The sequence below is a fragment of the Quercus suber genome, unplaced genomic scaffold, assembly GCF_002906115.3.
Source record: "Quercus suber isolate HL8 unplaced genomic scaffold, Cork oak 2.0 scaffold_936, whole genome shotgun sequence".
In the NCBI taxonomy this organism is placed as follows: Eukaryota; Viridiplantae; Streptophyta; class Magnoliopsida; order Fagales; family Fagaceae; genus Quercus; species Quercus suber.
The window spans coordinates 59690-68519 of record NW_027070359.1 but is presented as its reverse complement, the minus strand read 5'-3'; the positions used below and the strand labels follow the sequence as shown (position 1 = coordinate 68519).

Here is an 8830-nt window from a genome sequence, read left to right as displayed (position 1 = left end):
GGGGGTTTAAAAGGGCTTGGCGCCTTGGCCTTATAAAAAAAAGGGTATAAGCCCTAAACAAACCCATGCGAAATCTCAATCCAAAACACAACAAATTTTATTAAAAAAAAAAAACTAATGGTGTTTTGTATCATTTGTTTTTGTTGATAGATAAATGCATCTTAATGTATTAAAAAAATAATGATTTTATGTATATGTCTTGATTAATAGTTTATTAATAGTTTTTAATACTATATGAATACTTATTTGGTTTTTTTTTTTTTTTTTTGTTTATCATCTGGCCCCTAGCTTGAAATGGATAGTTATTGTATTACAAATAACTCAAATCTTTAATTCTAGACACTCGTACCATCAATATAATAATAATAATAATAATAATAATAATAATATTTATCATCAAAATAAATATTGTGATAATGTTCATTATTCTTGAGTGATTTTATGAGCCTATATATGTATCTATTTGCACCATATATATATATATATATATATATTATAAAAAGTGATTTACAATTGTACATATTTTGAGAATTGTTGCTGGACAAAGAATGGTGTTCTTCTAGTTGAACATTTGCTCTACAAATTCATGGAGCTTAGAGTGTATGTGGCTGGTTGTTATATCTTGAGAGCATCGTGCTAGAGAACTCATTACACTGATATTACAACAAAATATATTTTCGGCGACGAAAAAATTCATCACTAAAAGTCCAATTTTTTGTCACTAAGGACCTTTAGTGACGAAACTCATTTCATCACTGAAACCTCGTCACTAAAAGCCCTAGCGATGAAAAATTTCATCACTAAAAGTCCGATTTGATTTAAAAAAAAAAACTTTTAGTGACGAAAACGTTTCGTCACTAAAAGTTTTCCTCGCCAAAGTTAACTTGTATTCTTCACCTTCTTCCTCACAATTTCTTCAGCCACAAAAGAGAGAGAGCTAGAGATAAAAGAAAGATAACTTTTAGTGAACAGTTAAGTAGACCCAAATTTAAAATACATATTCTTTATTCTTTTTCACGTTTCTAAACAGTGGTATAGCTTAGAATTCAATATTGAAAAGATTGAAACCCACTTTGTGGTATCAAGTCCCACATTTCCCTTCGTTTATACTGCAAGTAACTAGACCCAATCATACCTCAAAAATATTCCTAATGTTTAATTAGTCAACACAAAACATGGAGTTAAGTTGCCAAGGCCCACACCCAACATTTGATAAGCCTCCCAATGATCTAATGGCTGCAGTCATCAACACATTCTATGTATTAATAGGATTTCACCTGCATGCAACACGTAGAATAGTGAAGCTTTACCTTTTGATGGAGACAATGCAAAAATTTCAATAAAAAGATGACTCTCAATCTAGAATACCATAGATTTACATAATAAATAATAAGTAGATAATTGGCATAAAGTCATTAGAATTAGGTAAATCACAACTAGCATTAAGAAAAAGATAGAAACACAATGTTATAGTAAATAAAGGTGTTAACTACCATATCAAGAAGTCTTTTTCACTGCTTAGGTATTCTTATCATTGGAGTTGACAAACTCTGCCACAAAATTAGTTACCTGCACTAACTACGTACCCACCTCCAACCTTCCCCATATGGACCCCCAATAGGAAGTGAAAAGCATGATACCGAATCATAAGAATGAATATTAATAAATATTAATATTAATGAATGAATCTAATTAATGAATGAATATTAATAAATAATTAATGAATGAATATTAATATCACATGTAAAAAAAAAATGGGAAATCCGATTCATAAGAACCAAAGCTAACTAAGCACTTAAGCTAAAAATCGAAGTAGAAGTAATTCACAGTAAATCACAAACAGTGAGAGATTAATTATTAAGATATATTTTTGATATTTTCTTGTGGTGCTGTGAAATGCTTTAAAAAAGTGAGCGTACTACGGTGATATATATCTTACTATTCTTATTATTACAAGTTTATTTGCACATTATATGTGATTATTTATTTAAGTGATTAATGTAACAAGTGAGTAAAATTTTCAAATAAAAATTGTTTTTCAAAAATTGTTTTTCATTAAAACAAACGAACAGTAGGTTTTTTGCACAAATCGAACAGAAAACATATGACCATTGAATGGTGGGAGTCTACCATCTTTTCCATTTTTCTTTCCCTTTCCCTTAAATGATCTGTAATGCATGTCCTATAAGGCTATAAAAGGCTATTAGTAGAGCCCAACTACTTGGAGAGTTTCATTTTAATCTTTCATAAATGAGGTACTAAAAAGCTTGTCTCGTGATATTTGACATTGGAGAACAAATTAACAAACACGCGGAGCGTTGGCCCTCCCCTTTTTTCCTAGCTGAAGTCGTTTTCTTATGTAGCTATTTATATTTAAGAGAATCATGAGTGGATCACAACAAGGCTTATAGAAAACTTCATTCTAAGTTATAACCGATCAAAGTTGTGCTGGAGATAAATTGTACTTAACCTTTTCACAATTGTTGACTTTGGTACATAATAAAAATAATATAAATAGTCGACACATATAAAAACAATGTTCTAATCATAATAAATTATGTTAACAATTATGAAAAATATTGTGTTTATCATTACTCAAAAAAATTTGTCTCCACAAATATATACATCCCATCCCTCGTTTTTTTTCACTTAACAAGCCTGACAATTTTACTTGTAGGGGTTTCCTGATATCAAAAACTCCTGGATTTAACAAAATAAGCAGGGCTTACTCTATGGTGGAAGGCTTAAAGATAGTTCATTGAATGGTGTTACAATGAGTGGCCTATGACGAATGACCATGTGACTGTAAGCCCCTGCCCAAACAAATTAAGTTCAAGGACTAATCTAGAATTGTTATTAAACGAGAGAGAGAGAGGAGATCACAACCTCAGTCACGGATTTATGCATTCAAATTTTTGCCCTTTTTTTTTTGAGAAACAAATTTTTTAATTATATCTTTCAAAGCAAAAACTCCAAAGATGATGATGGAGATGCATGACGTTGACATATATATAATGGAGTTGAAAACGTACGTAGAGACATGCAAGGCAGGTGCCAATACATTTACGAGCAGTTGGACTCCAGAGAAATTGTGTAAAAAACTAGTGTAACCGATATGCGCATCGCCATCATTAACCTGTTTGATTGAAAAATTTGCGGATGAAATCATGAAAGTCAGTTAAATGTTGATATTGGCCAAATTGACATTCTTGACACACCAAAGAACTTAACTCAGGCCTACAGACAATAGGGTTTCAAGCAGAGAGGTCGGTGTTAACGGTGACACTAAACTCTAATGTTAATGTGCAATAAAGGGCATTTTCTTTTTTCCACAAAAGAACAAATGAGAAGCAAATGCCAAATTGCAGATTGATATTGGTCATGTATGTAGATCTTTCTTACTAATTGGTTACTCCGTTTTAACTGATGAATTAACTTTCTTATAGGTGGAGTATGACCGTGCGGTTTAGGATAAGATTTGTCCCTCTCTCACGTAGTTGAGTACCTAAGAGTCTCAATATCTCATCACAGGTGGCGACAACAAAATTGAGTGATTATAGAAGATTGATGGATCCTAATTTTATGGCTTAAATTTTTAAATTAAATGATATTCTAATTCTAACATGTTATGTCAATATAAGTTCACACAAAACAATTTTATTATTAAAACTTTATCAATATTGGAATTAAAAAAAAAAAAATTTTTTTTAAAAGATTTAAGAAATCATCTTCTGAAAAAGTGGGTATTTATTATATGCCAACAACTCCACTTCCTTAATTACGCAACTTACACCTAGATTTCTTCTAAGCCTTGGCTTTTGTACATTTTTGTCCTCGTCCCCTTCTCATGCATGTATAGAAGAAAAGTACCATTTATTAGGCTTTCTAAAAAATTACATTAAAAAAAATGGGGGTAGAAAGAAAAGGTCAAAACTTAAACCCTATAAAACCATCCCCACTCTCCCATACACAACCAGAAGCCTCTAATAATATAAGATAGAGAGAGAGAGAGAGAGAGAGAGCTGGGTGCCAAAGAAATCTCCACATTATTGAGCATGTCAAGTCCTAGAGTTATAATGCTCACCCTGACCATTGTCCTAGTAGTAACAGTTGCACCTAATAAAGCCGAGGCAGCTCGGGCTTTCTTTGTTTTTGGGGATTCACTAGTAGATAGCGGCAACAACAACTACTTAGCAACTACAGCACGTGCCAATTTTCCACCAAATGGTGTAGACTATCCCACCCACCGACCAACTGGCCGATTCTCCAATGGCTTCAACCTTCCTGACCTTATCAGTGAGTTTATTGTTTTAATTTCGATTTCACTTCGTATCTCTTTTCTAAGCTTAACAAAATTTTCTCGTACGAATGTGCTTCTTTGAACTAATTAATAAAACATAATAAAATGTGTGCAATATATACATTTAGGTGAGCAAATGGGGGCAGAGCTCACATTACCATACTTGAGTCCTCAACTCACAGGTCAAAAACTGCTTGTTGGTGCCAACTTTGCTTCTGCTGGCATTGGAATCCTCAACGACACCGGAGTTCAGTTTGTAAGTCCAACATTAATTAAATTTGAGTTGGAACTTTTCCACTGTTTAATGTCTAGAAAAAGTTTATAAACACAACATTTTGTCATAATTTGACATGTTTAATAGAAAACTGAAAATTATTAAGTACTTTTGAAATACAGTGACATAATGATTCTCTCTCATTCATGGAACCCCACCATAAATGTGGAAGGCGAGAGCATTACGTGAATTCTCTAAAAGTATGTAGTAATTATTCGTTGTTAATTGTGAGTGGTGGCGAAAACACTTTAACAAGTTGTAGCAAATAGAGTGATTCTAGAAGAATTTTTGTCCCAAATCTAGCTCTATTTTTGTATACTTCTCAATAACATTCTCTTTTAGATTTTTTTTTTTTTTGAGAAACTTCTCTTTTAATTTTTAAAATATTTTTTATTTATGAACAACATTTTAATACTTCATTTTTTATAGGGTTTGAGTATATTCTAGCCATTAAGCAAGTAATTTTAAACAAAAATCACCATCCAAATAGACACTTCATATGTAGACATATAATGACAAAAAAGAAAAAAAGAAAAAGAAAGAGAGAGGTGAAAATATTGAACTTTGCATGTGGAATTGAAAGACATTTTTCTAATCCGAACTCAAAAGTTGCCTTCTCTTGACTTCCCACCAAGAAGATTATGAAGTGGATATATGTATGTCAGAGATTGAATTAGAAATGTACATACGAGCTTGTATATATGTACACCTAAAACTTGATATTGTAATAATGGTTCCCCAGTCAAAAGAGCATACATATAATACCGAATTTGAAATTGGAGCACCGCAAGGGTAAATTGCTGCCTCTCAGCCCCTAACTGATTCTACCATAGAGGCTAACGATAGACGTACAATAACTCCACTCTAAGCACAACTTACAACTTTTATCGTACTATGTTCTCCAAAGAAATCTGCTTTCAGAAAAAATTGTAGAATTTCTTGGGACATATAGTTTATAAATATCCCCAACTTATGTATAAGGTTACTTTAAATTTTTGACACCGTTTGGCAACCAGTCCTAAGTTTTGTACGTGCAGCAATTTTTCAAGCATTCCTTTGAGGTTTAAGTTTTTAATGAAGTAATGAGTAGTGAATCAAAATTTTGCATTTTGCAGCTGAACATTATAAGAATCTCCAGACAGTTTCAATTGTTCCAACAGTACCAGCTAAGGCTGAGTGCGCAAGTTGGACAAGCCCAGGCTAAGCGGCTAGTGAACGATGCACTTGTCCTCATTACACTTGGTGGTAACGATTTTGTTAACAACTATTTCTTGACACCTTTCTCAGCAAGATCACGCCAATTCTCCATCCCAGATTACTGTCGTTACCTCATCTCTGAGTACCGAAAAATTCTAGGGGTAATTCCCATAAATTTTAAAATAAATTTTCCTTCCCTTCTCATGATCCTAGCTCGTTAGCATATTCTGTTTTGCATGTTAAATTACTGATTATTTTAAAAGTTTAAATTATTAAAATTTAATAAATTTAATCATTTAACTATATACTTTTGTATGCATGAATGTAAGTGAGTCTATTGCTCAACGTTGAGAAAATTGAGTTTTGGATGAGAACACAGGAAGACGAAAACATGATATTTGGTGGAGCATTGAATTATTTACTAAATAAATGTTTGGTGGGTGAGGACATAGTAGTGTTTAATTGTTTCATAGATATGCCACACACATTGAAGACTTGACAGAGATGGAGGCCTTTTTTTTCTACAAGCCATGCATGCAACTGGCCACGTTTGGTCAACTAGCAGGGGTTCAGTTAATTTAATTGATAAAATTTTTTATGGTTGAATAAGAAATTTGGGGTTCAATTTTTGCATATACCAAAAACCAATTGGTGTCTTGGTATGATGATAAAGAACTATCATTAAAAGCAAACGCCATAGGTTGAGACTCTTTATAAAAAAGAATTTAATTATTTTATTTTCTTCATTGACTTACTCATTGTTATTGAAATATTAATTAATTTCTCAAAAAAATTAATTTCTTCATCTTTTATTAATTTAAAATTTTAAAATAAATAATAATTTATTATGCTTTATGATATAAAGCATATATAAGTGATCTTGCATTCAATCTTATATCTATTTTATCTTTCATATTCCATAAGTTAAAAATGAATTATCCTAAAATGATAAGTGATAATTCATAATTTATCAGTTTTCTTTAATCGGTTCCCATATATTTTATTGAGTTCAACTGGCATACCAAAAAATAAAAGATATGATTATGAAATTCGAACACCACCTACTCATTTACATTAAAAACTAATTAATGTTTTGATATGATGATAAAAAAAGAGGGCATAATTCTTACAAATGTGTTATATTTAAAATTTATTACAACTTACAAGTACTCAATTGTAAAATAAATGAAATTTACTTTAAACCAAAAATAGTTCAGCAAATTCTTAATTAGAACCTCTCCATCTTATTGAAAAAAAAAAATCCCATATGCAAGTTTGGCTTTTGTTCTTTTTTTATTTAATCATTTATTATTTTGTTTGGGCCCTTTGGTAAGGATTGTTTTCTCACCCATTTGTGAAAGTGTAGAGATTGTACGAGCTGGGAGCCCGTAGAGTAATAGTGACAGGAACTGGGCCACTGGGTTGTGTACCAGCAGAGCTAGCCATGAGAAGCAGAAATGGGGAATGTGTACCAGCGTTACAACAGGCTGCAGGAATTTTTAACCCGCAGCTCGCCCAAATGATTCAACAACTCAACAGTGAACTAGGCTCAAATGTCTTTATTTCTTCCAATACCTACAATAGCAACAAGAACTTCATCACCAACCCCCAAGCATATGGTTTGTTTTCCTAGTTAATTTGCATCCTTCCCCCTCCCCTCTCATATATATAGTAATATTACTGACACAAAAAAGATCACAACTATTTCACGATATATTTTTAAAATAATCGACCACCTCATCACAGATGACCTACTATAATGTGAAATTTTATATTTTATATTACTTATTTGCTGATGATGTGAACTTTTATTCTGTAACTAGCATAATATTTTACACATATATATTTCAGAACATCCTCCTCGTATATATATTGGTTTAATAATCGTTCTACATTTATATCATGTATCACTACCAAAAAAAAAAAAAAAAAAAAAAAAAAAACCAAACCTTTTTTGTGGTGTATGGGCCTGGCCCTCCTGTGTCCGGACCTTGAAGAAGGCCACATAACCAATGAAACTTGTAGAATTTTCACGTCATTTGGTTTAAAAAAATTGTAAAAAAAAAAAAAAAAATCATTTTTAAGATAAAAGTATTCCCCTAATATCAAAGGGTTATTTTTAAATTAAATTCTCTCTCTTCAACCTAGCTATAAAAGAGGTTGGCGAAAATATATTGACAGGTGTATATACAAATAATACAATATACTGGTAACGTAGCTACAGTACAAAGATCAATAAGGTTTTTTTTTTATTATTTTTATTTAAAGGTTGATAGTTTTGGGTGATCATGAAAAAGACTAGAACGTTTCAAAAAATAGTAAAAGTCATGAATATATCCTCTAAAAGAGAAACAATAATATAGGGACCCAATAAACTTTTTTTTTTAATTCCAATCATTCAATCTCTATACTGATTTTTTTTTTGGGGGGTGGAAATGGAACTCATGAAAGTATTTGAAAATATGAATTTTTTTAATTTATAGTTTGAATTTTTATTAATACAAGAATTTAAAATATTCAGGGTAAAATATTATTTTAAATCTATTACATTAACCTTTATACCAAACAATTTATATAATTTTCAAAAATTCCTTGATTTTAATTCCCTAAATCCAAACGCATCCTCTTATTTTGATTGGCCATATATCAGATCCTATTATTTTGATTGGCCATATATCAGATCCTATTATTTTGATTGGCCATATATCAGCAGTTTGTGACATGTCTCTTATCTTTCTACTTCATTCTCCATGCATATTTGGTTGGGAAAATGAGTAATTAATTGTGTGTTTCTCACTGGGTGGACCAGGTTTTGTTACATCAAAAGTAGCATGTTGTGGCCTAGGCCCCTACAATGGACTTGGTACATGCAATCCACTGTCAAACCTATGCTCAAATCGGGACGCCTATGTGTTTTGGGATCCTTTCCATCCAACGGAGCGTGCAAACCGGATCATTGTTCAGCAGATGATGACTGGTTCCACAGAGTTCATGAACCCAATGAACCTGAGCACCATTATGGCCATGGACTCCCAGAACTAATATCTAGTATTATTATT

At 31.8% G+C, this 8830-nt stretch overlaps 1 protein-coding gene across 1 annotated transcript; it reads left to right on the top strand.

Annotated features, from left to right (window-relative positions):
- The first annotated feature begins 3967 nt into the window (after window positions 1–3967).
- Window positions 3968–8824, top strand: LOC111994468 (GDSL esterase/lipase At4g28780). Its single transcript, XM_065768435.1, has 5 exons — window positions 3968–4296; window positions 4429–4556; window positions 5690–5932; window positions 7138–7390; window positions 8581–8824. The coding sequence occupies exons 1-5, from the start codon at window positions 4056–4058 to the stop codon at window positions 8811–8813; spliced, it is 1098 nt and encodes a 365-aa protein (XP_065624507.1). The 5' UTR covers window positions 3968–4055; the 3' UTR covers window positions 8814–8824.
- Window positions 8825–8830: the final 6 nt, after the last annotated feature.

Bases quoted from the DNA above. Each gene is read 5' to 3' on its own strand.
- LOC111994468 (XM_065768435.1), top strand. From the start codon at position 4,056: ATGTCAAGTCCTAGAGTTATAATGCTCACCCTGACCATTGTCCTAGTA. The intron at 4,557-5,689 runs GTAAGTCCAACA...TGCATTTTGCAG, and splicing joins ACGACACCGGAGTTCAGTTT to CTGAACATTATAAGAATCTC. The intron at 7,391-8,580 runs GTTTGTTTTCCT...TGGGTGGACCAG, and splicing joins CACCAACCCCCAAGCATATG to GTTTTGTTACATCAAAAGTA.